This window comes from Xiphias gladius, chromosome 7 (assembly GCF_016859285.1).
Source record: "Xiphias gladius isolate SHS-SW01 ecotype Sanya breed wild chromosome 7, ASM1685928v1, whole genome shotgun sequence".
Classification (NCBI taxonomy): domain Eukaryota; kingdom Metazoa; phylum Chordata; class Actinopteri; order Istiophoriformes; family Xiphiidae; genus Xiphias; species Xiphias gladius.
This window is the reverse complement of record NC_053406.1, coordinates 26,186,265-26,213,678: the sequence shown is the minus strand read 5'-3', so window position 1 is coordinate 26,213,678 and position 27,414 is coordinate 26,186,265. Positions and strand designations below refer to the sequence as shown.

The window sequence follows — 27,414 nt, the reverse complement described above, 5'->3', positions numbered from 1 at the left end:
GCATTTTCATTCATGAATGCTCTTATTATATAATCGTGAACTTCCACTGAAGTTTTGGAAAATCTTTTCATTACATTGTTGGACAGATTCCACATAAATATCAACATTTTTAAAATACTCAAATTCATTTTACTTTATTTTATTTCCTTTTATGTATTCATTCCGCCATTGGTTATTTTTATGGTATTATTATTTAAGTAGACGGAGGTGTAATTAGACGCTCTGACCACCAGAGAGCAGTGTATACATCCGATTATACATCCATTCAGGCAAATCAACTATTTCGATCGACTTTACCAAATGTATGGATGAGATTGAGAATAATAAAGTACGATCCACACCTTTAACATACTGTATCTGGTCACTAATAGAGAGAAGGAATGATGCTGCCCATCCCTGCAGAATCTAAAGAGATTCAGTCAGGGCAAAGGAGCTCAACAGCTCCTTCTATTACCACCATACTGAAGACTGCAAATGTCAAAAATGATATTTAAATAGAAAACTGCTCGGTGAATTCTCCCCCAAATCCGTGCAGGTACCCTTTAAATTACTGGGGGCTAATTTTTCCTAAGTTCTTTTTTCTCTTTCAATTATTTTGAATTAAATTCATTATTTTGTGGGATGTATAGAAAAAGATGGATGGATAGATAGGACTGTGCATTCTTTTGCCTCTCAAAGTTACTTGAGTCTTTTCTTTTCATGTCACATTCTCCTTTTACTTCACTACAGTTCAGAGGGAAATATTGTACTTGTATCCACTACATTGATGTGATGGCCACAGTTAATCATTTTTGATTTTTGCATGAACAAATGAAGTGCTCATAAAATATGATACTTTAAATCAAACTACTGTTTATATAAGTACAGCTGAAATGATTAGCTCATTGACAGAAAATGAATTAACTATTTTTTAAATCATTTTTTCTTGCAAAAATACCAAACACTCAATGGTTTCAGCTTCTACAGTGTGAGAATTTGTTGCATTTGCTTTTAATTATTTTAACAAATTTTATTTATTATTTTTTTTATCAGCCTAGTTTTGATACGTGGATTATTGGTTGCACAAAAAAAAAAAAAAGCACTGTGAAGGTTTCACTTTGGGCTCTGGGTAACCGTGATGGCATTCTCACTATTTTCAGAATTTTTTACTTAAATGATTGACTGAGGAAAATAATCAGGAGATTAATCCATAACAAAAAGAATCATTAGTTGCAGTATTATATAAAATAGTTAAAATCACCTCCACCTGAAACAAGTACGTCCGTAAACTCTTGCTTTTACATTAATGCATGAGTAATAATAATCTATTGATATAATATAAAATAGTATAATGGTCAAAAGAGACCTTTTTCTTCTTTGAGTACTTTTACATTAATATCTTAAACGCACTGTCTTGATTATAGTTGTGCACTTTTACTTACATTTTAAATGCATTTTCAGGACTTTTACTTGTCATAGGGCATTTTTGCAGCGTGGGATTAGTACTTTTACTTAAATAAAGGGACTGAATGCTTCTCTGTAGTTTTAGCGACTTGATTTATTATGACCTAATCCCGAGCCGGCTTTGCCACCTGTCTCGCGAGATTCTGCGAGGTGATTAGTTGAAGAAACATGGCGACGTCTAATTTGTTAAAGGTAAGAAGCTTTTGAATATTTCGTATTTCTCAAATTTATGTGCAGATTTTAACTCTTCGCTTTCATGTATTTTCCCTCTTTTATTGGAGATATACATATTTCCGCTACTGTGACATACATATATATGTTCTAATAGTGTAAATATATGAAACAAAAGCACATATAGGTGCGTCTGAAGTCACAGTTGTCAGTTGAACTCCGGTGTCCGTTTCCCCAGCGATATATCCCCCTGCCCCGAACAGAGCCGGCCCCTCTAACCGAGCAAGTCCGCTTCACTGATTCTTAACCCAAACCCGACCACAGCCGTTACCCCGGTTAGCCACCTCGGCTGCCCTAAACACCAACACCAGAGTCTCGGTTCGAGGGGAGATTTTACCCCGACATCGGACACTACCGTAAATTTCATTCTGTTAGGCTAACTGTTGCTAACTTGCCAGCCTCCTCTGAAAATGAAAAATAAACCGTCTGTGTCCACAAGGCCCCGAGAAGCTTCAGCTGTTATGGAGTTCACTGTTTACAAAGTGGACCGGTCAGGTGGCTTCACATAATTTGCCAAACACGAGGCATTTCTTTTCAGTATTGACGGTTTTTAAACACATGGAAGTTTTTAATACTAAGCGACAACTGTTGGATATGTAAATTTTCCTAACTAACCATCACTGCACGAGACAGCAGCAGAGGCGCGAATTCTGCAGCACTAAGAGGAGTATTCATGAGCCCAGGATGTGATGGGTCCGTTTTTCTCTGTGAGATCCTATTGATACTAGTATCAATACTCAAAACAAGCCTTCATATAGGTAGTATCGATACTTTGGGGATCGATCCGCCCACCCCTGGTAAATATTGGACTCCAAGGCTCGGGGGTAGGCAGAGATAACTTGTTAGGGTCAGGGGTAAGGTTGGGGTCAGGTAAAGCATCAGAAGAGACGGCTGGTTGGGGTTTGGGGCAAGCTAAGGTTCAGGCGAAGGTAAGGAGGGAACACACGACGATGGCGGAATAGACTTCAGCACAACAACCAAAGTAGCAGTTGTGTTATTTTAATGAGATCTTGTTGAAGTAGATGCTGATAACCTCCATTATTACAAACCTGTGCTGTTTGGACCATAATTCTCTAAATTTACACACTAAAATGCCAAACATGGTCAGATTTCTGACCGGCCTCAGGCGAAAAATTTGTTATTGGGCCCCTATTGACCCCCACTATATGTGGAAGTTTCACTGTTTCCCCAGGCACCCAGAAACCAACCAGTGCTATAGTGCTGGAATGATTTGTGGATCAATTGATTGGTAGTTTCAGAGAAAATTACCTGGTTGAAAAGGTTGATATTTGATTAATTGTTTAATTCGTTTTTGAAGCAAGCATGCCAAATATTCACTGGTACCAGCTTCTCCAACGTGAATACTTTCTAGTCTTCTTAGTTTTCTACAGCAGTAAACTCAAGATTTTAGGGCTTTGGCTATTGGTCAGACAAAAAATGATTGTCTTTTTTCATTACTTCTGCCACTTTATACACTGAACAATCAATCAATTAAAGAAAAATAACTGTCAGGTGTATTGATAATGAAAACAAGATGGATGATGGAGGCCCAGTCATGGATGATATTTTACTTCATCAGAGCAAATTTTGATTTAATTTTCGATTAAACAAATTATGCAGAGCCAAATGATATGGAGTAAACCTGGGGCTTTAGGACTTCCTAGGTAGTTGCCCGTTTTGCCTGGTCGGTTTTTCAGCCTTGGAGAAGGTTTTAAACTAGGTTGATTTTTATTTGAACTATTCATGTAGCTATTATTTTTCATCAGTCTATTTCCATTTAAGCTTTAAAATCTCAAAAGTAATGGCATATGGCCCGCATACATTAAGTTCTAACGTTTCCTAGTCTATTCAGCTGCCTAAATAAACGCAACATATTTGTCATTACAATACCGTATATTAAGCAGAAAACTAGCTAATCTTGGTATTTTTGAAGCAAACAAATATTACATTGTAATAGGCATTTTCTGACATATAATAGACTAAGTGATTAGGTGATTGCTTAATAAATTGTTGACAAATTAGTCAATAAGGAAATTAATTGTTAGTTGCAGCCTTGCAAGGAAAGATGTATAAAGTGATGCAGAAATGTTTAGAAATTTTCGTTTAGTCTAATAAAGCAGTCCTAAAAACATGGCCCCTGAGATCTGGATATTTCAGTGAAAATAAGTATGAAATGGCTTTAATGAAGCGTCGGAACAGGTTGATATGCTGTATATGTGAAGTCAATGGAATAAAGTTTTTAAATTTTAAAGAAATACTATTTTAAAGTAATTACTTTTCTCTTCTTTTCCTCGTGTAACCCAAACAGTTGTTCAATGCCAGGCTCCCTCTTTAGTCAGTTTCCATAACTTATATAGACTTGTGAAACTTTATATTTGTGATGATAATTGTGATATGAATAGCATTACTTAATTAAAAACTTGCTTGAGCTGAGGTAAAATTACTTAAAGCTATAAAAAGCTTTTCTATGGCAGTAACGTTTGAAAATCTAATTAGCCTACTTGATCCCAGCCCTTGGTCTGTCCTCGGTCTTTACGTATGTCTTTGTGTAACTCTGCATTTCTGTCGGCCCTCTCTTGCTTTCTCTCTCCCAACATCTCCCCTCTCACTGCTGTTTTTCATCTTTTCTTTTCTTCCTCCCACTCCACCCATCCCATATTTCTCCTCCAGAACAAGGGGTCCCTGCAGTTTGAGGACAAGTGGGATTTGATGCGACCCATCGTTCTCAAGCTGCTCAGACAGGAGGCCGTCACCAAGCAACAGTGGTTTGACTTGTTCTCGTAAGAGATCCTCTCTGCTCTGTCCCTTCTCTCTGCTTTATTTAAGACCATGGTCCAAGGCAGGATCAGCACAGCTGCTGCTGCTACTTCTGCTGCTGCTGCTGCTTCAGATCCTGAAAACAGTTGCCTAGCTTTGAACACAGAATGACAGAACAGTCCACTTGTAAACTACAACATACTATTTTGGTGCATTTAACCAGCACACGCATGCAAGAGATGGGCTTAGCTTTTACCAACAGGTGTTGTACTTTACATAATCCCTGCACAATGTCATATATTTGAAGGTAAGCCAGTTGTGGGATGTGTCCCACTCATAAACATGGATGGAGACGTGTCTTGTTTCCATAGCTTAACGGCCACAACGTAATGTAGCTGCCTTGTTGAGTAGAGAGCTATTTCGACAGCCAATTTTCAAACGAATTTTAAAAGAGCTTTAAGGATAGTAATGAAATACGATGTTGTGATGTAACTTAACACCGTGAAGGATTTGATTAAGACAAAAACTACAAATTACAATGTTGGTGCATTTTTTATTCAGCCCAAAGCTGTGATTGCATCAGGTGCTTTATCTGAGTTTAGCTGGTGTGAAGACGATTATATTGTTGTTGCTATACAACATTTACAACAACCTGCAAATTGTGTCATATGTTTTTTATTTTAGATTTTTTGCGAGGAGTTTTTTCTTCTCCTCGCCTTCCAAATCGAGTCTCTAAGAATATTATATACTGTACAGATTGTAAAGCCCCCCGAGGCAAATTTGTGGTTTCTGATATTGTGCTATATAAATAAAACTCACTTGACTTATCTGACAATCCTTAAATAACAAAGGGGGTAATGTGGAGAGTAAAAGTGGTCAAGGAGATGAAGTGGGTGATAGCGGATTTTGGTCTTGAGAAAGAGGAACAGCTTGATTACGATTTATCATCTCCTCCAAGAGCTCTGGAAGGTCTCATTTTAAGGGATAGTCTGAAAGTATAAACCATGTGGCGATTTGAGACTTGTCTCAGCTTGTTGTCTTGGTTTGAGAGTAAAAGCCCATGAGGGTGACAGAGTTTGAGGTGCATAGTTTGGAGGAGCAGCACATATGCTGGGACAGAACCACTGAAAATGAAAAGTTTGAGGCAGGATTCAGTTATGTTTTCTATGCAGTCTCTGCGGGGCAGCAGTTGGCAGTGTACAAGCTAAGTTCCATCAGTGTTTGCAATAGTGACGATGATGTTGGGTTGACATTAAAAACCTTGTCCTGAGACTGACGCTCCGTTTCTTCCTGCTTTTGCTTACATACTGTGCTCTTCAGTGCCTTGATTCTCTGTTAAAATGTGATATCGCCATTTATTTTTAGCCTCCAGAGACTTTATCAAGACACCTTGATAAACTTGGGAATTCATTTTCCTCTCTATGATGGCGAGCTGTTCAGGACCAGAGGTAGCAAAGCAGCCTCAAATCATGACGCTCCCTCCACTGTTCTTCACCTCTGGGATGATGTTTTCTTGTTGGTATGCAGTGCACTTTTTACAACAGGCGTAGTGCTGTGTGTTCTTCCCAAATAATTCAACTTTAGTTTTATCAGGACACAAAACAATTTCCCAGTAGTGTTGTGGGGTGTCAAGCTGCTCTTTGCCAAACTTCAGGTGTGCAGTGATGTTTTTTTGGAGAACAGCAGCTTCCTTGTCCAGTCCTGCCATGGACACCATGCTCCATGCAACCATGCACCATTATTTGCGTATGGTAGACTCATGAACAGAGATGTTATCAAGCTCCAATGATTCCTTCAAGTTTTTAGCTTCTACTCTGAGCTTCTTTTTTGCCTCATTGATCATTCTGTGTTGTGCCCTTGGAGTCGTCTTAGCTGGGCACCCACTTCTAGGGAGAGTAGACAAAGAACTAAGTCTTCGGAGGTTTTTTATTGCGAGGCCTGGTTCGCATTAGCAGATGCCTCTTTTGAAAAGCAAACTCAAAATGTTTGAGTGTTTTTTATAAGTCACAGTAGCTCCAACCCACAGCTCAAGTCTGGTTTCATTGGCTGGACTCCAAGTGTCCTGATTTCAGTTAGCTGTTGCTGAAGTCATTAGTTGAGGGGTTCACATACTTTTTCCAACCCACACTGTGAGTGTTGGAATGATGTATGGACAAGAACGATGCAATTATTTGTGTGTTATTAGTTAAAAGATGGTTTTTGGTCATAATTGTAACTTAGATGACGATCTGAAAATATTGAGAATGCAGATAACTCCAAAAGGTTCACTGACTTTTTCTTGCCACTGTAAAAATGAACTTTAATGAACTTTAATGACATCCCATTTCCTTCTTGTCTGCCAGAGATGTCCATGCTGTGTGTCTATGGGATGATAAAGGACCAGCCAAAATCCACCAAGCCCTCAAAGAGGACATTCTAGACTTCATCAAACAAGCACAAGCTGTAAGTAGTGTGTGTATAATTTGTTTAATTTTAATGGGTTGTTTTCTTTTTTTATTTGTGTGTTTGTTTATGCCATTAGTAAGCTCCATTCAGGCGGATCCAGTTTGAGAAGAGGGGTTGTGTGTCCCTCAAACTCACAAGAGTCATTAAGGCTCTGATGTTAAGCACCTTGAACTGCCATTACGTATGACGGGTGCTATACAAATAAAATTGACCTGACTTGATAGAACGACTGTGGACTACACCATGCTTCAACAAAGCTTGTTTTCTGAGAGGAACTGTTTGTAGATGAGCCATTGGGGGAGAAGGGCCTTGATAAGAGAGGTGACCAAGAACCTGATGGTCACTTAGACTGAGCTCCAGGGATCCTGTGGAGAGATGGGAGAAACTTCCAGAAGGACAACCAGTTCTAAGCTTCACGCCTGGTTTCCTCCAAACAGTTCAGTCCTTGTTTCTCACAGTCCTTTAGTTGCTATTTTGCAAACATTCACTTAGGATAGGTTTCAGTCTGGCCACTCTGCCATAACGCTCAGATCGGTGGAGTGTTGCAGTGATGGTTGTTCTCTGGATGTCCCCAGAACATTCATAGTCTTGGACAAACTGAATGTTCTGCTCCATTGTGTAGATGCTGCCTTTCATTACCATATCTCCTCTGGAAAGTTATACATATGTAGAGCAGTTGTTGCAGGGAACAAAGGATTAATATGTTTCATAGGTATTTATCAATTGAACTGTATCACCTCTAACTTTTGCTTGCATCTGTTGCCATGGCAGCGGGTGCTGAGCCACCAGGATGACACGGCACTGCTAAAGGCTTACATTGTGGAGTGGAGGAAGTTCTTCACCCAGTGCGACATCCTGCCCAAACCCTTCTGTCAGTTGGAGATCACCCTGATGGGAAAACAGGGCAGCAACAAGAAAACAAACATGGAGGACAGTATCGTACGCAAGGTGAGAGGAGTAGGTGGGAAAACCTCACAGCTTGAGAGGTCAAGATTTGAGTTGAAAAGCTGAGCAACAACAAGCACAAGGAATAACAGGAGAAGGAATTAGGAGAAGGGATAAGATGACATTAGAGTAAGCAGCAATATGGACAGGTGGAGAAAATAATTAGATGAGAAGGAGAACAGCAGGGGCAGTTAGAAGGTAAGTGTGGACAACAAAATTTTGCTTAATAGATGAGAGAAGCAGGAGGGGAAAAGATGAATAGACAAGAAAAAGTAAGCGACAAGTAGGAAGGACCTGGAATCATAAGCAACTAAAGCACTGTAAGAAGACAGGAGAAGGTAAGAAAAAGAAGAGGAGTTGTAAAAGGCAGAAGAAATGAAGAGTCTGTGAGATGGAGAGGTTGTGAAAAGTGGCTCACAGGGAGGAAAACATTTTATTCCTAAATGATCAGTGTTGCAAGAGTGCTGCAGAGAGTGAGTGAATATGATTCAGCAGGCAGATGGAAGAAGTTTCATTAAAAGCAGTTCATAAATAAAGTGAGCTTGACTATTCTTGGATGGCAGGAAATGGAGGCTAACTTACTATTTAACATTTTTGGTGCTCTTCTTGCACATTTATTACTGCCTGTACCTTATTCTTCCAGCTGATGCTTGACACGTGGAACGAGTCCATCTTTTCCAACATTAAGAGTCGCCTGCAGGATAGCGCCATGAAGCTGGTACACGCTGAGAGGCTGGGGGAGGCCTTCGACTCCCAGCTGGTCATAGGAGTAAGAGAGTCATATGGTAAGACAGACAGAAATAAACACATGGCAGGGCGCAGGAACACAGAGATGGGCACACTATTGCTAATGTGTGCAAATTGGTACAGGCAGCAGTAGAGACTCAATAGTGATTTCAAATCTGTCCAATTAAATAAACCCTTACTTCTGCATTTCTACTGTAAATATGTAGGATGGGATGGTAGACAAATAACTGAAAAATGAACTGAATACTGTGAACACTAATTAAGAAAAACCACTACTGTTAACAACCACTAATTGTCCGTGTCTATCCTTCTCTCACACCAGTGAACCTGTGTTCTAACCCAGAGGACAAGCTGCAAATCTACAGGGATAACTTTGAGAAAGCCTACCTGGATTCCACAGAGAGGTTTTACAGAACACAGGCACCGTCCTACCTGCAACAGAACGGTGTCCAGAACTACATGAAATATGTACGCCACAATATCATTGATTATTACATGTACAAGTGTCCGTATGAAGGATAGGTTTCCTTTAAATGTGAAAATGAATGCCACTAGAAAAATTATCTGATGAAAAGAGGAGTGCTGTTTGATGTGCTTACAAATTAAATTCACCTATGAAAACACATCTCCCTCAAAAGGCCACTAGTTTGATGTAACCTGTGGTTTTAACCAACAGATGGAGCCTTCTGTGCTACAGACTAGTCAAATGTCAAATTCGATTCTACTCATAGCCAGGGTGAATAATTAATGGAAAACATGCAACCATGGAAAGTGGCCTATTTCAGAACAGAATGTTGTTTTTATCTGTTGTAGTTTCAAACACCAAGTCATTTTTCTGAAGGGATTAACATATTACAAACTGCAAGTATTAAGATAAACTTGCAACCTTGGCTGTGTGTGTGAGAGAATTTTAAGTGTTGTTTTATTCAGTGTTTGTATAACCTTAATTCTTCGTATCTGTGTTTTGTGTTAATTTGCGCTTCCCTGCAGGCAGACGCAAAGCTGAGAGAAGAGGAGAAGAGAGCACTTAGATATCTAGAGACACGTCGTGAATGTAACTCTGTTCAAGCAGTAAGTGTATTTGACAGGATCTGAAGTATCGATCTTAGCAATTTTATTTTTCGTGCTTATTTTCCGTTTCTTTAGTTAGAAACTCATCAAATGCTGAGTTTCTGAGAAAACTCAGCAGTGGTGATGTCCATGGGTTTCAGATGTCAGGCAGTCATTGACTGCAAAGGATTTTCATCCAAGTTTTAAAAGTAATCCTTGTGTTTATAATTATATTTGTTTGTCCAATCACTTTTGAGCCTCTGAAAAGGAGGGACTATGTATAGAAATCGTTGTAATCCTAAACGGCCAATACAATATTTTTGTTAATCCCCTTGAATTAAAGCCGAAAGTCTTCAATCACATCTTGATGGCTTTGTTTCAAATCAATTGTGGTTTGCGTACCGAAGCAAAATTACCTAAATTGTCCACTGTGCAAATACTTATGTACCAGACTGTAAATCTGTGTCTCCATTTCTCGAGAAAAACCTTCCTGATAGGGTTATTTCTTGTAATTGGTTCTAGCACCAAGCAGCTCCAAACATAGCTTGAAAGAAGACTTGGACCTTTGAGGAGTCCCATTAAATGTATTTGATGTGTCTGTTTATTTATTTCAGAGTTGCCCTCACAGTCAGTCTTTGTTTTCTGTGTATCCTCGCAGCTTATGGAATGTTGTGTGAAGGCGCTGGTGACCTCGTTCAAAGAGACCATCTTAGCTGAATGTCCAGGGATGATCAAACGCAACGAGACAGACAGTGAGTACCGCTGCACCTCTTCCACATCAAAGTTCTGTGACTTTATTTTGAATGTGGCGTGTTAAAGTAAGCCTTGCTTGTTTTGCAGGACTAAAAACTGTACTGTCTAGTGGACGTTATCACATCAACATTCACTATTGCATCAGCCAGCCAGACTTTAAAAATAGAAATAACCTCTCCCAATGTTTTGTGATTTGCTGCCAGGGAGGCCAGTAGAGCTGTACAACTTGCCAGCCACAGTCACAGTTGATGAGCATTTGTTTGGTAGCTGGTGGGATTTTTCCCATGTGTTCCCATGAATACATTTCCTGTTTTTGCTTTGTTGACCTTTATGCAAAGTTGGGTAGGAGTAGTAGTAGTACTAGCAGTATTATTATTATTAGTATTAGTATTAGTATTATTATTAGTAGTAGTATTAGTATTAGTATTATTATTATTATTAGTAGTAGTATTATTAGTATTATTATTATTAGTAGTAGTATTAGTATTAGTATTATTATTATTATTAGTAGTAGTATTATTAGTATTATTATTATTAGTAGTAGTATTATTAGTATTATTATTAGTAGCAGTAGCAGTAATAGTAGTAATATCTGATCCATAATGCTGAAAATTATTGATAACTTTATAACCAATGGCTGGTGGAGCCTGCACCCACAACTGGCTCTGTGGAAGTCTGCAGAAACTCAGCCTTAGGCCCAATGCGGATTTGATGAATTGTGGATTTATACAGTCATCTGCCCGCTTGACTTCACAGTTACTCACTTGTAAAGTCCATGAGTCTGCAAGTGCATGAAGTTTTGGATTCAGCCAGTGTGCACACAAGTGTCCTTTGTGTAACACTGATTTTCTTCTCCCTGGAGCAGAGCTGCACCTGATGTTTTCACTGATGGACAAGGTTCCCAGCGGGATTGAGCCAATGCTGAAAGACCTGGAAGAACATATCATCAATGCTGGACTAGCAGACATGGTGGCTGCTGCTGAGACTATCACTACTGTATGTGCGCAAACAAATACTTATTACACACACAGTTAGTTAGCACATCTCCTCAATCTCGTGTTCAGTCCAGACATGTGGTCGTGATTAAACCCAAACTTTTAATGTATTTATACTGATAACAAATAGGCAAATGGAACCATTCATGGTGCTACAGTGTAAAAAGGTGTTTCATTTTAGAATAAGAAATAGTACCGGTGAGTTTTGACATGATTACCTGCCTCATGGAAGCCATCACGAGTGTTAAGTCTTTTTTCTGAATGATATTGTCAGTCGTTATAAACTAGGGCCAGATAATGTCTAGCATCCGATTCAGTTTAGAATCCCTGCTTTGGTTGACTTACTTTTGGCGGCATGATGCCAAAAGTAATAAACACATTACTGCTGAATCACGAAAGGTTAAAATGTGATTAATTACCACACAAGAGTGGTAATTAAGATTTAGTGTGTGACATCAGTATTGATTTTTGGGGCAGCGTTGTTTGGGTTCACAATTCAAAGTGAGGACATGTAGTGAAAAAGATGAACAAATTTAATATTGGAAGGCAGCTTCCACAAAATGTACAATAGTTTTCAAGTTGTGTGGTTGTGTGTGGTTGTGCGTGGTTGTGTGTGCGCGTGCGCACGTTTGTCCAGGACTCTGAGAAGTACGTGGAACAGTTGCTGACATTGTTTAACCGCTTCAGTAAGCTGGTAAAGGAGGCCTTCCAAGACGACCCCCGCTTCCTCACAGCAAGAGATAAGGTCAATGTTATCTGACTTCCAAAGCTGCACACAATTAAGGAATATGATCTGAAGAATCACAACTCAAAGGTTTTGATAACCAGCTAAATGAAAATGTGAATAATTCAAATATATCTCCTTTGTGCAACTCCAATTAAATGCAGAGCTAGCTAAACTAGACTCTTTAAGTGCACAATAGGTCAGATGAACATGTAAAAATGCGCAATTTGTCTGCTACAATTTACATTAAAAAAATGTTTCAATGCATGATAAATAGATCTTTTCTTTTTTTGTTTAAAAGCAGCATTTCTTTCCAGGAAATTATTCTGGAAAAAAACAAATGATTCTAAACTCAACACAGCTAACTAAACTAAAACTCTCTGAACTTTGGTAATTAATTATTAGGTAATAACAGACCTTCAAAATAAAGGGTCACCAAACATTCCTGAAGAGGGCATGTACTTTACATACTACTTTTGCTTTATCTGAATATATAAACAAAATGAACTAAAACGTTAATGAACTGTTTACATGGTACTTTGGGAAGCACTTCCACAGAAAAAAGAAATGCAAGTAAATGTTTGTCCTTATTGGCCAATCCAACTTAAACAAATGATAGTCCATATGTTAGGATATAGTAAATATTCGACTCATAGATTCTTAAACAGCATGATCTACTGGAAGTGATCCTTGAATTGATCCATATTGAGGCCACAACACAGATAAAACAACTCATCCTATCCCCTCATATTATATTATGGTCCATGGCTAAGAAGCATTTCCACGAGTCCTGGCAACTCTGCTGATTAATAGATTAGTTGACTGGCAGAAAATTAATTCTCCAAATGTGAGAATTTGCTGCAGTGATATATCATTGTAAATTGAATATTCTTAGTGGTTTTCAGCTGTTGATGAGACAAAACAAGAAATTTAAAGATGCGACCTTGGGCAGTGGAAAATAATTTTCATTGTTTTCTGAATATTTATAGACTTTGTAAACAATTAATGAATCAAAAGCATAACCAGCTGATTAATAGATAATAAAAACAATTGTTAGTTGCAGCCCTACTTGTTTGCTCCTCTCCTGTGCAGTACAGGGCCTGCTCCATGATAATCACTGTAATCGCCACCATGTAACATGTATTAATTTTACATGTCTGTTTCCCCTCCCCTGCAGGCTTACAAAGCTGTTGTCAATGATGCCACAATCTTCAAACTGGAGCTGCCTATGAAACAGAAAGGGTGAGGGTGAACCTGTTTTATCCTTGCAGATGTGGAATGGTGTGGCGTAATTGTCCAAAACCAAGAACGCAAGATTATCTTTTCTATTTGATTAACACTAGTCACAATCTTGTGGTGTGTCTCCTCATTCCACCAGTGTGGGTATGAAGACTCAGCCGGAGTCAAAGTGTCCTGAGCTGCTGGCAAACTACTGTGACATGCTTCTGAGGAAAACTCCTCTCAGCAAGAAACTCACATCAGAGGAAATTGAGCTCAAACTCAAAGAGGTGGTGAGTCTGTGTCCTGTTAGCCAGGCTTTCACTCAACAGGGCTAAACTACATTTTAGGTGATCTGTTTCCAGACCTCTTTGGTCCCTTTCATCTTCCCTTTTTCCTCTATTCTCACACTGATCTCTTCTTTTATGATCTCTGCTTGCAGCTCTTGGTGTTGAAGTATGTCCAGAATAAAGACGTGTTTATGCGTTACCATAAAGCTCACCTGACCAGACGCCTGATTCTGGACATTTCAGCAGACAGCGAGATTGAAGAGAACATGGTGGAGTGGCTGAGAGTGAGTTACACTTTTCTTAAATTCTCTGTTAGACGCTCGTAGTGTTTCACACAGAATTAGATTCTATTTGTAGCGGTAACAGATTTGGGGGGTTCACAGTATTAAATAATACTGTATATAAGGTGCTCCAAACATTTTAATTGCCAAGTACTTTGTGACAAATAAATAACTTAATAATAAATATACAACTTCATTGCTTCATGTTGTGTCAAACAAATAAAAACCTTCCTGTTTAATTTTGTCTTAACACAAAGCTGGCTCATGCTGTTGTTGTCCTGCTTGGTAGCAGGGCCTACCGTGGTGAACCTCCTCTTTCAAACCAAAGCCGTGTCGTGCGCCAAAAACTGATTAGCTTGATGCACGTCTGTCTGAACCGGTGACTGGAGATAGAGCCTTTCTATGTTCAGGTCTTTTTTCTTTAGTAGCTCGTAATGGAATTTCTATGATTTGGAGTTTACTTTCAATACTTTTTGTAATTTCAGCCTTATTACATTTTTACTGGTCCATTCTGAGCTGTCACCGCTCATGCAAATCCAATATTTCCTGCTGCTTCTGCTTCACATTAAAAGTTTTCCACTAGCAGATCAGCAGGAGATTTTATTGCAGAGCAGTTTCAAGAAATGTGATGTACAGTGGCAAAAAAAGTCAGTGAACCTTTTGGAGTTATCTGCATTTATGTATAAATTTGTCTTAAAATATATTCAGATTTTCATCTAAGTTACAATTTTGACCAAACACCATCTCTTTTACCTAATAACACACAAGTAATTGCATTTTTCTTGTCCATAATGAATACATCATTCAAACACTCACAGTGTGGGTTGGAAAAAGTACATGAACCCCTCAACCAATGACATCAACAGAAGCTAACTGGAGTCAGGAGTTATTAAACCTGGAGTCACACGAAGGAAACCAGATTCAAGGTGTGTGTTAGAGCTACTGTGACTTATCAAAAACATTTTGAGTTTGCTGTTCAAAAGAGGCATCTGCTGATGTAAACCAGGCCTCGCAATAAAAAACCTCTGAAGACTTAGTTCTTTGTCTACTCTCCCTAGAAGTGGGTGCCCAGCTAAGACGACACAGAATGATCAATGAGGCAAAAAAGAAGCTCAGAGTAGAAGCTAAAGACTTGAAGGAATCATTGGAGCTTGATAACATCTCTGTTCATGAATCTACCATACGCAAAAAATGGTGCATGGTTGCATGGAGCATGGTGTCCATGGCAGGACTGGACAAGGAAGCTGCTGCTCTCCAAAAAAACATCACTGCACGCCTGAAGTTTGGCAAAGAGCAGCTTGACACCCCACAACACTACTGGGAAAATGTTTCGTGTCCTGATAAAACTAAAGTTGAATTATTTGGGAAGAACACACAGCACTACGCCTGGTGTAAAAAGTGCACTGCATACCAACAAGAAAACATTATCCCAGAGGTGAAGAACAGTGGAGGGAGCATCATGATTTGAGGCTGCTTTGCTACCTCTGGTCCTGAACAGCTCGCCATCATAGAGAGGAAATGAATTCCCAGGTTTATCAAGGTGTCTTACTGGATAATGTCAGGGTTACTGTTTGCCAGCTGAAGCTCAGTAGAAGTTGGGTCATGCAGCAGGACAATGACTCTAAACATGGAAGTAAATCTGCTACAGAATGACTGCCAACAAAAAAAAATCCACCTTCTGGTGTGGTTCAGTCAGAGCCCAGACTGTTACCCAATAGATGCTGTTTAATGACATCAAGAAAGCCAATCACACCAGACATTCTAAGAATGTTTGACTGAACTGAAGTGATCGATCTATCGAAAAAAAAGCCTCCTATTAGCAATATTATGATTTAAATAAGGAAATATCCAGTCAAAGAATAAGTAAACATGACCAAGAATTTAGTGCCAGCTTTGGTACGGGACAGTTTGTAATGCTCCGTGCTATAGAAATGTTTTGGTTGGTACTCAAAATTTAGCTTTGGTTATCAGCCCAAGGTGAAAGGAAAATTTATGAAAATAAGTACGCATTGAATTCATTTCTCCCTTGCTTTGTTCTCCTGTTTGTGTGTGTGTGTGGTTGTAGGAAGTAGGAATGCCCGCTGATTATGTGAACAAGCTGGCCAGGATGTTTCAGGACATCAAGGTCTCAGAGGACCTCAATCAAGTCTTCAAAGAGATGCATAAACACAACAAACTGGCACTACCAGGTACCGCACGCACGCACACACAACAAGCTGACATTCAGTCTCTTAGAAACAGAATCACTTTACATAAAACAGCGTAAAAAACTTTGACACAAGAGCACAAACCAGTAGAAAATTACCACTTTGTAGTAATGTGTCCCTTTCATCAGTTTTTCTTTCCATCAGTTCCTTCATGCAGCAGACACCATGAATGGTGAAAGCGTTTAGAAAGATGTGAAAGTGCGTATGTGTGTTTGCATGTATGTATGTATGTATGTGTACGTGTGTGTGTGAATGGGTGAATGAGAGCCAAATTGTAAAGCACTTTGGATAAAAGTGCTCTATATATGCAGCCCATTTTGTTTGTTCAATGATAATTTTTATGTAATGAGTTCGCACTTGTTTCAGTTAATCATCATATAATTTGCATTTATCCCTTTGTGTACCTCATCACTAGTTTATCAAAACACTATGTGACAATACTAAATTTACAATACAATAGAAAATTTCTCAAAGTGTCTATCAGTTAAAGCGCACACACTTTTTCAGAGATTCAACGTCTCTAATATGTGGGTTATTTTGCCGGCCAAACACACATGATGCTCCTCTTAGGCCTCTTCTCTTCTTTTTCCCCTGCAGCGGACAGCGTGAACATTAAGATCCTGAACGCTGGAGCCTGGTCTCGAAGCAGTGAGAAGGTTTTTGTTTCGCTGCCCACAGAGCTGGAGGACCTGATCCCTGAGGTGGAAGACTTCTACAAGAGGAATCACAGTGGTCGCAAACTCCACTGGCATCACCTCATGTCTAACGGCATTGTGAGTAGAAAAGTAGATAGTAGATGGTGCAGGGTTCCTGCTGCCATAAAGAGCCAACAGTCCGAATCTCGTGGAGGTAAAATACGTTGTTTTTTTTATACTCCTGGAATGTGGAAATTGGATTTGGAAATTATTGGTATACATTTTCCTTTGTTTTTGCAATCTCTCCTACTCATCTCCCTCAACTTTATCTTCCTCGTATTCTTCCTCACTTCTCTTTAACCCACTTTTCTTCTTCCCTCATTATGGAGTGTCGTGTTATTCTTCTCATTGTCTCTTTAGTTTTCTGCTCTTTTGTCCTTTCTTCTCATCTCTTTGTATGACCTCCCATTGTCTCTTCTCCTCATCTATATTTCTGTATCTATAAAAGGAGTTTATTTACCTTGATAATGAGATGGAGGTGTGCAGTCTGCCGCCTGCAGCTCTTCCTCTAACAGCACACTGTGGCTGTTTCTGCTTGTTTCATTCTTCCTTTGCAAAAATTAAAAATGGTCCATTGACTAAAATTGCAGACAAAGACTGTTGCAGTGATGTTTTGTAGGTGCATTTTACTGATCAGTGGCTGTCTTCACTAACCACATGACAAATGCCTTGTATCTCCTGTTACTTGCTCCACAATAAAAGAAACCTTGAGGCTTGCCGGCTGAAGGCTTTTCAATGACTGAATCCCTTGTATGCGTGGTGGTAGTTGAATCCCATGATGGGTTTTAGCAGTAACAGTGAAAACTGCTATATAGATATATTAATGAATATGAATACATTGAATGACTATTTCAGAAAAAATGAAGGCTGTATATTGTTTCGGAAGTAGTGTCTGAAATTATAAAAATCTTGGATAACAACATTAAAGTGCCATAGGGTTACCATTTAAAAGTCAAATGGAAACCTATACTGCTCGCTAGCAGTCTTCTTCCTTGCGTTTGTTGGAACCAACACCACCAACTGTCCATCGGTGGAATAGCACACAAGGGCGCACGTTCATACATCCACGATACAACAAAACGGGGAACCGCTCTTAAAAACGCCAAACCAAATCGAAGGAGCAACATTGTGTCACCATCATGCCAGTGAAAGGGCACTCTGCCCTTCTCACCTTCTCTGCCTTCTCCTGTTTTCTCCTCCCCTCTGCTCAGATCACCTTTAAAAACGAGGTGGGTCAGTACGACCTGGAGGTGACGACGTTCCAGCTGGCCGTGTTGTTCGCCTGGAACCAGAGACCCAGAGAGAGAATCAGCTTCGAGAACCTCAAACTGGCTACAGAGCTACCTGACGCAGAGCTACGGCGGACACTCTGGGTCAGACCGACGAAACATTTAAAATGCTTTCCTTGAATCCACCGGTTACATTACAAGCACACAGGATCACAGCATTTACTGAGGTTAAATACAGGTTTCTAGAGTATCACAATGCAAGCTGACTACACGAGGTTGTTCCCATCTGTAGGAATGGAACACACACATTGGCAGTATTTGTGACTTAAGTACTGATGATGTTTTATAGCTTTCAGTTTACCTGTTCCGTCCTCTTCTCACGTTGTAGTCTCTGGTTGCCTTCCCCAAGCTGAAGAGACAGGTGTTGTCTTACGACCCTCCAGTTAACTCGCCCAAAGACTTCACAGACAGCACACTCTTCTACGTCAACCAGGAGTTCTCCCTCATGTATGCCATAATGTGTCTAGTAAAGTCCCCATTGATCCATGATTTTATTGTATATGCAAATGGTATCATTATTTATTAAATATTCTTATATATTTAAAACAGCCTAATTCAATTTAAAATTGTAAATATGGACTAAATATGTATATTCTTACTCCCAAATAAATTAACAAGCACTTTAAGGCCTGCTCCATACCACAACTATGCATGTTGTTGACAGCTCACCGGAAATGACTTTTAAGCCTAAAATATTAGGGATATTGATCATCTGTGTCTTTTTGTTTGTTTGTTTTTTCTCAGCAAAAACTCCAAAGTCCAGAAGCGGGGAAAGATCAATCTGATCGGTCGGCTACAGCTAACCACTGAGCGAATGAGAGAGGAGGAGAATGAAGGAATCGTTCAGCTCAGAATACTCAGAACTCAGGTATGAAAATACAACACTCACATTGTCTTTAAATTGCCCATATTATGCTTTTTGGGTTTTTGCCCTTCCTTTAGTGTGTCATATAAAGTCCAAGGCGAAGGTAGTTATTCTCTCCCACAGAAACCACGGCTCCTGAAATGGCTGAAACGCCCCGTTTGTATTCCAGCCTTTTTTTTCCCCCTTGTATCTTATTTACATCACTATGTAACACCTGCCTACCGGCTAGTTTGGCATGCCCTCGGTGCAAACACGTAATCCACGGTGCAGCTTTATTATGCAGTCGTTTGGTGACAGCAGAATAACATTTCACTAGCGACGTTAGCTTTCGTATTTCCTCACAGTAGAAATTTCCCACTCCAGGCTGCATTTTAGTGCATTATCCACACGTACAGCTATTAGCAGGGGCATATATATAGAAAATTTTGTATGCACGGATTGTGATTGAAAGACTAAATCCACAGTTACATCACACAAGAAAGAGGCAATGGGCGTAATATTTTCCAAACACAGACGCCCTTCTGTAATCTTTGCTGCTTCGGATGTTTGTGTTGGGCTCAAACATGTTTTGATAGATTAGGGATAAGTTCCCATTTCCAATCAATTGTTATGTTACTTAGTTTTAGTTACTAGTTGCTTAGTTTTTACAGTTTGCTTTCAGAACCTTCACACCAGTAATAGGATGATGCGGTGCTCACAAGCGCTGGGTGTGCTGCCCCTTAGCGGGCTCTTGGGAGCTAAACCAAACAGAAGAAAGTGGACTTTTAAGGAGGCCCGAGCTAATATTGCCAGTTTCAGACAGAGGCCCGACTGAGGGGCTACGTAGCAGGCAGTTTTAGATCAACAAGGACTTTTTTTGAACCGTGAATCATGCAGAGCTACTCTCGTGGAGTCCCAGAATAAAAATATAGATCCTTGAAATTAGCATGATAGGTTCCCTTTAAGGATTTTAACTAGATTATGGGCAGTCGAGGAAATGGAGAGAGAGTCGCAAGGTGAATTTTGCTTTTGATGTTGAATTGATCTTGTTGATTTTTTAACCCCCGTCTCATTATTTTTTGTCTCTTCCCTGCCTTCTGAAGGGAGCAGATATATTGATAAATCCGCAGCCTTCGATTCGAGAAGTGCTGCGTTTGAGCGCGTTGCCATTGTGCACAGCTGTCCACTGCGTTTACTACCAAGCTGCTACAAAATAATCACACACATCGGACTGGTCGGTTACAACTTGGTATTCTGATGTAGATGCAGAAGACATCAGATTATCTGGGGCTCATCACCCTTTTCAGGGTGATGAGCCCCAGCTTGTACCGCCTGTAAAGGTGCAACACTTGCTTTTTATTTCCGTTCAGGAGGCCATCATCCAAATCATGAAGATGAGGAAGAGGATTAGCAACGCCCAGCTGCAGACAGAGCTGGTGGAGATCCTGAAGAACATGTTTCTGCCACAGAAGAAGATGATCAAGGAGCAGATCGAGTGGCTCATCGAACACAAGTATATAAAGAGGGACGAGGCAGACATCAACACCTTCATCTACATGGCCTAGGCAGCGATTGAGGGTGTGCTTTATTGCTCTGTTTTTTTACTCCTGGCCTGTGACCGGTGCTTTAAGAACCTGCAAGAAGAGAGGGGCGAAGATGTGTTTGAAGAAAAGGAGATGGGTGATGACGAGGAAGAGCCTTTCCAACAAAAATGTGGATATTCTTTTGTTTTTGTGAGATACCAGCGTGTTATTGGAGTGTCATTTCAAGGCCTAGCGTTGAGTCGTCGGGCTGTGTTCAGATCAGATCAGAGGAGAAGGACAACAGTGTGCGCCGTCTGCTGGCAGCTCAGAAGAAAAAAATAGTGACACGATTAAATACTTCCTGGAGTATTTCATCGGAGTATTTTGCCAAATTGTGTGCGTGTGGCGCGCGCGTGTGTGTGTATGCTTGGGGTTTGAGTGCATGGTGTGTATCTGGTCTTTTATGTGTGTATGTGTGTGCACTTTCAACAGCATGCTGCTCTTTGATATATTTTTTTCTTTTGTTCAGTTCAGGATCTGTCACACTTTGTTTCAAAATTTTTGGGAAATTGAGACCAGCTGCCATTTAAATGTAGATATTTGATTTTGTTCCTACCCCGCATGTTTCAGGTGAAGTTTATCAGCAGATAAACAAGATTTGCCTGGACACACCTGTCTGTGTGCGACAATTATCATACTCCAAACTATTTATTTAGTGTGTAAAAACCTGTGAGATTAAATACCAGCTGGATGCATCAAAGAGACACAACTAAAATTGTGACCAGATGCTTGTTTTTTTCTTTTTCTTTTTGAAGTAAAATAGAAACATAAATACGTACACACACCAGATTGAAGCTCCATTACTGAATTTTTACCTCATCAGTCCACTAAGAGTCCCAGGAAAATGCTGTTAAACGTAAACAAAATTAGAGGCAGCCACACATGAATGAGCTTCTGTTTTTTTTTGGTTGTTTTTTACCAAAGTGGGGCAGAGTCTGAGCTGTTGTAGGGTTCATTTAGCCATTATGATTTGTGTGTGTTGCCCTCTCTTCTTACTGTCTGCCCAAACACAGAAAAGTCAACGGCTTCAGCACGTTCTCAAAGTGACTATGTTGAAGCAAAGCAGCCATTTAGTGCAAGATGTTTGGTCACATATCAGCCATGGTTTTAGATGCACTAATGATGATGATGATGTGGTGGAAATGTGAGCGCTCTCTCTGGTTTTCATTTGCAGTCTCCATTGAGAGGCTATAAACTACAATCTATGTTTTCCACAGAAGTCTTTAATGGTGGCTCGAATGATGTCAGAATCTGGATCGGTTCAGATTTCTCGCAAGTAACAGTATCTTGATTTTAATTCTCTGACCATATTCATATGTGTGTGTGTGGGAGGGATGTTCTCAAGTCCCGTCCGCTGTAAGAACTGCTGGTTAAAAACTGACCACGAAACTGACTCCCAACACCCAGCTGAAACCGATTTGATACTTCAGACGTCTGACTGGTTCAGTTCATTAAGGTATTTTTTCAAAGTTTCTGTTTCTTAACTACGAAATTGTATCTTTGTGTTTGCTGGCACCAGGAGTAACAGGACTTGAACTATATTCTGTGACCCGACAGTTCTGTGACCTGATTGGGAGTTTAAGATATTTTGCCACAACAGTTGCTGCTACCCTGGTCACATACTGTTTTTTTTGAAGGCTAATATTAGACATATCGTTTAGATAGTTATAGTATTAACATAGGTAAATGATTAATGGACTGCAGGTATCTAGTGTTTTTCTACCTTTTTATAATTTTCCTCATTCAGCAGGTCTCACACACACACACACACACACACACACACACACACACACACACACACACACACACACACACACACTCTGATGGAAGTGGAGCTGCCATGCAAGACACTGTCCTGGCCAACAGGAGCCATCTTTGAGTATCAGCGTCTTGCTCAAAGTCACCTCGACATGTGGACAGGAGGATTAACCCTGCACATAACGGACGACCTGCTCTACCTCCAGGGCCGCAGCCGCTCAGGGTCACATGTTTTGTTAGCTCTTATCTAACCGAGTGACCTCGTTGCAGAAACTGGTGATCAGTGTGTGGTAGAGCCAGCATTAACTTATCGCAGATGCGTCCCCGTGTACTGGTTGTTGGCCTGATAATTAATAAGAAAATGCTGCACAGAAATGGCCAAAAATATTATTGAATAAAGTTATAAACGTTGTCTCCGTGACAGACTGCAGTTTGTCCACTGGAGACAACCGACATCCTTATTTTCAACTGTCCCACTCAGTACACATCTTTAAATGATGAAAATAAACGACAACATTGTGAATGGGCTTAGTCAGGCAGCTGAAGTGGGACATCAGTGGAGGTCAGTATGGGGAGGAGGATGGGTAACTGGAAGAGAGTATAAAATCAAGATCGAGTTTAGAAAAAAAATCCTTTGGGAGTCTTATTCCAAAATGAGACGTTTAATATTTAACAAATGTTGCAAATCCGCTCTTATTAGAAGAACACTGAAGTAACGATTTGTCTTGTTTAATACCTGCTCCAAGAAATACACCTGTCTTTGTCCACTCTTTAAATTAAAATTAATTAACTATTACTATATTAAATGAATATAAATCAAATTTGGATTTGAACTTGAAATTTAAAAAGTTTCTCACAGCTTTTGTTCTTTTTTTTTTTTCTTTTTTTTCCTGCTGCGGAGACATTTAGTATGTTTTAGGTTTTAAAGAATAATTCCCACAGCAGCTCCCGGACACGTTCTGCACTGTCAGTGAATACTGGGTCAGCTGCAGAAACTTTAGTGCAGTGAATTGGAAAGGAAACAAGCTGCTGGGTCAAAACACTATTATTAGTTGCACTGCGATCACTGAGAAGAGCTTTTTACCCCACTGACATCCTTCAGGAGTGCATCTCAAAAACACTGCATTTCAAATATGAGTTAACGTTCATTCAAAATCTTTGATTTTGTCACCCTCAGTCCTAAAAGAACTGCCACGGTTTAACTTGGTGACATTATTTTGGGAGTGTATGTTGTTCTGTTCTGATTTTGGATTTCCTGTTCAACTAAAATGTCAAATCCTGTGAGGATTGAGGAAGAAGAAAGACAACGGTGAATGTGTGTGGTTGAATTTTGTAGATTTATGAAGAATGTTACTCTGTTTGTTGTTGAAATGTTCTTGTTTTCTTTTTTTGAGAAATGTTTTCTTGGTGTACATTCAAAGCGCTGAGATCCGCAGTATTTCTTTACTGCGAATCTCTGTTTCAGCTTAACTTTCAATCACAGAAAAGAAAGTTTTGTCTAATTGATTCACTGTTCACTTCATTGACTCAATTCATACCTGGAGATTGTCAAAATGCTGATATTGCCTTTCACTTTCTGTGACTAGGAGACCGGGGTGTTGGTAATAATCAGATTTATGAGTTGAGATCACATTATGCAGTTTTATTCTCTATGCACAGGCCTGGCTCAGTTAGTATTTCGCAGATGGTTCCCTGTTGTGTTTTAAACTTTTAAACCTCGAGTTCACTGGAGGACGGTGAAATGAATCCCAGTAAAGTAGAACATTTTGAATGTCGATACTTCCTTCCAGTCCATTCATCTAGTGTTGGCCAACAAATTAAAGCCAGATACTTGCATATATACCATCTCATCCATGTGTGTTAATTTTGGCCAGTGAGGACTCTGTGCCTCTGGTTTCTCTGAGGCTTGAAGCGAACACTGGCTGAACCTGCTGCTGGGGATGCATCTTGTCCTCCTGGGCACATTTCTGTTGTTTCTGTTTTTCTCCTCTATCAAAGAGTGAGGAGGTCAACAATGATACAGGGAGAGGGCATTCTGGGAAATGTAGTTTATTACTAAAATAGACCTGGTAGGTTGAGGTAAATCAAGAACAACAGGGCATTTATAAAATAACTAACAAAAATTTTGAGGTGGGTTTTTCCTTTAATGAGTTAGACTTCTCCCTTCAAGCATTTTCCATTGTGCTTTGGTGTAAACCCCTGGCTTGGGACAGATGTGAATTCCAGATGCTTTTATACCGGACGAGCTCAGTGTCGCCAAACCTGTAACAATCACAGAAACCTCTGATGTGATTGTGTGTGTGAAATGATATTCAGGAGTGGCTTCAGAACCTGTGGTTGTGTAACACCCCGTGTGAGCTTGTGAAAAATCTCTGCATGAGAAATTTAACTTTGTTAATCTGTGCAAATAATCTGTAGATGTAGAAAAAAAAAATAAAGGTGCAGAAAAATTTGTCAAAAGTGAGGTTACACAAAAAACTCAGCACTCAGAGTTACTCAGTGAGTTACACTTGTACACACACGTTTAAGTTCCAAGTACAAACTTTAGCTTTGAGCTATTTAGCATAAACTTACAGTCCAGTAAATGTGCGTGGGTGTGTGTCTCTATGCGTGTGATACGCAGCAACGTTTTCTGAAAGCAGTTCTTTTGTCTGAGTTTTTGTGTAACTTCATCTGTACAAACTTAATTTAGACTCTTCAAAAATGTTCTCCAGTTACATCGAACCCCCCCCCAAATTTTACACTCTGCTCCAGACTGAAATACTGAATCTCAACAAATACTTGAGGTATTGCCATGACATTTGGTTCAGCGATGACTGCGACTCTCAGGCCTTTTCATCTAGCTGCTTCATCAGATCTGAATTTGTCCAGCACTTTGGTTTATGACTAAATACCTGCAAAACTAACCACACGTCCATCAGCCTCAGCTGTACTTGGTGTTTACTGCTAATTATCATGCTAACACATGAAACACAGATGGTAAACATGTCAAACGTGACACCTGCCAGACCACCTGAGCGTGTTAGCATGCTGATAGTAGCCTTTAACTCAAAGCACCACTGTGCTGTAGCCTCATTAGTCAGACTGTCAAACCGGAGTTTTTCATGCAGAGGTTTTTCACAGGTTCACGCAGAGTGAAGCTCTGACTCTTATTCAGCTTTACTTCGGCCCGTAAATGTCCAGATTCCTGAGCTCATTTACAGCAACAGTTTTTCAGAACAGCTTAAAAACAATGTAACTTCCCCCAGAGCACCTTCAACTTTCAAATCTCAAGAGATCTGGGATGCGTCTGACAACATTTACAGAGACTTACGCTCAATACAGTCCAGTGCAATCTAATACAACAGCCCCGCCACAACATCTGTCTTTACAAAACTCATAAGGTTCAATTTTTCTTGACATTTTCGGAAATGTGTAAATTAAATAACACATTTATTACAGAAGTAATGGGTGGTTACCCGGACTACATCATATTGAAAGGTGTTTCCGATTGATTTTTGTCCTCCCTGTTACACACAAGAGGGTGGCAGAATATTGGAAACACCTCTCAACATTGTGCATTCCAGTTCAACACCATCGGTGAATATGACCTCTGTGCTAAAACACATATTTTTGCATCAACACCTCACCGACAAAAACTGAACGTTACAAGCCTCATAAGAGTCGACTTTATGTCAGAACAGTTGTATCTGCACTGCATTAGACTGTACAGGTGTGACTAATGATGTGGGAGCTGAGTGTATGTGACCGAGTTCTGGGCTCTTTTTTTTTTTTTTTTTTTTTTCACGTGTTTACTGATTTAATAAGTCACTCTGTTTATTTTCTTATAGACCGGTCATCACATCGAATGATGCTCTTATCCACGGCTTCATTCACGACTTTTGTGCAACAGCACAACAAACTTCAGTGTCTTCTTCAGCACAGCTGTAATCAAGCAGAATGAAACACAGTACACAGAAAAATATCTCTCGACTTCTTCTAGCTAAGTGTTTCCAGCATGCAGAGGTGTCTCTTCCCTCGATGGTGACTTTTTTTTTTTTTTTTTTTTAATAGAAGTACTGGTCTTATTTTATCACCTCTTATTTTATTACGCATTCTGTATTTTTTACCTTGTTAAACAATAGTTGAATGTGTTATATTTAGTCCAATCAATAATCAGTATTAGCTGGGGAAAGCGAGTCCTTTTCCAGTCATTTCATCCTGATCAGAGACAGGGGGCAAACTTACCTGAAGCCTGCCACATTGACGAAACTTGAACTAAACATAATCAGTAACAGCCTAAACCAGCTGATTGTTTTCTCACCACATCAAGTAAGACATCAAACTTTGAGTTGTTGGAGTCGGGTGGGGGGAGGCTGCATCGTTTTGCTTGTTTCGAATATTTTTTAAAGTTGGATAATTTATTTCCTGGCAAAATAAAGACAAAAGTAAAGACAGAGATTTCTGTTTTCTTTCTTTTCCTTCATTTCCGGGCAAGTCACTGTTGTCACTGAAAACCGATGCGGACAAAAAACTTAGTTGTGGGTGGATTTTGATTTTGTGCTTTGATTCAGTGAGACCTTCTCTTGAGTGCTACGAGTTACTGAAACTGATTCGTAGAAGGTCAATTATGTTTAAAGCTGTTCAAAGTAAAATCAGGGTCTGAAGTACATCACAAATCTAAGGATGCATTTATTCTAACCATAAAAAATAGGTGCCATTTATAAACATGCCTAAGTGATGATTTTGAAGGATGGTGGTAAGTTGATGAAAGACACAAGGTCTATGGAACACGAGAACGATCGTGCCAGGATGAAATCGGCATGAATACAATGAAACGTTCACATGATTCTTCTCAAATGTTCCCATTACACAAACACATTCAGATCCTTCTTAAAATTACCTGAGCAGTGAAATACAAGATTCTGCTGGGTCTGAAAGACAATGAGAAATAACACATAGAAATGACAGTTTAAAATTATTCTAAATAGATACGCTCAGTTGTCAGTTTATTAGGTACACCTACTGTAGATAAAAACTGATGCAGTGTAATCCAACAGTCCTGCAAGAAATCCTCATTCATGAAGGTTACAATGTTCTGTTTTAGAGAGGTGTTGATTCAACTGTACTATCGTTTTGGAGGCTGCAGCTTGTGGTGCTGCTGAACTGTATTGTGTTGT

The 27,414-nt window shown here is 39.7% G+C and overlaps 1 protein-coding gene across 2 annotated transcripts; it reads left to right on the top strand.

Annotated features, from left to right (window-relative positions):
- Window positions 1-1,576: 1,576 nt before the first annotated feature.
- Window positions 1,577-26,297, top strand: LOC120791811 (cullin-5-like). 2 transcript variants are annotated; one of them, XM_040130548.1, is made up of 19 exons: window positions 1,577-1,635; window positions 4,345-4,454; window positions 6,774-6,873; window positions 7,648-7,824; window positions 8,465-8,606; window positions 8,891-9,036; window positions 9,559-9,639; window positions 10,277-10,370; window positions 11,237-11,367; window positions 12,004-12,111; window positions 13,268-13,332; window positions 13,469-13,601; window positions 13,751-13,882; window positions 15,945-16,068; window positions 16,684-16,859; window positions 17,993-18,154; window positions 18,399-18,517; window positions 18,815-18,938; window positions 20,285-26,297. In XM_040130548.1, the coding sequence occupies exons 1-19, from the start codon at window positions 1,612-1,614 to the stop codon at window positions 20,477-20,479; spliced, it is 2,343 nt and encodes a 780-aa protein (XP_039986482.1). In that variant the 5' UTR covers window positions 1,577-1,611; the 3' UTR covers window positions 20,480-26,297. The 2 variants fall into 2 exon arrangements, with proteins under 2 accessions (XP_039986482.1, XP_039986483.1); XM_040130549.1 differs by lacking the exons at window positions 1,577-1,635; window positions 4,345-4,454; window positions 6,774-6,873 and adding an exon at window positions 6,973-7,312.
- Window positions 26,298-27,414: the final 1,117 nt, after the last annotated feature.

Bases quoted from the DNA above. Each gene is read 5' to 3' on its own strand.
- LOC120791811 (XM_040130548.1), top strand. From the start codon at position 1,612: ATGGCGACGTCTAATTTGTTAAAG. The intron at 8,607-8,890 runs GTAAGACAGACA...CTCTCACACCAG, and splicing joins AGGAGTAAGAGAGTCATATG to TGAACCTGTGTTCTAACCCA. The intron at 18,939-20,284 runs GTATGAAAATAC...ATTTCCGTTCAG, and splicing joins TCAGAATACTCAGAACTCAG to GAGGCCATCATCCAAATCAT.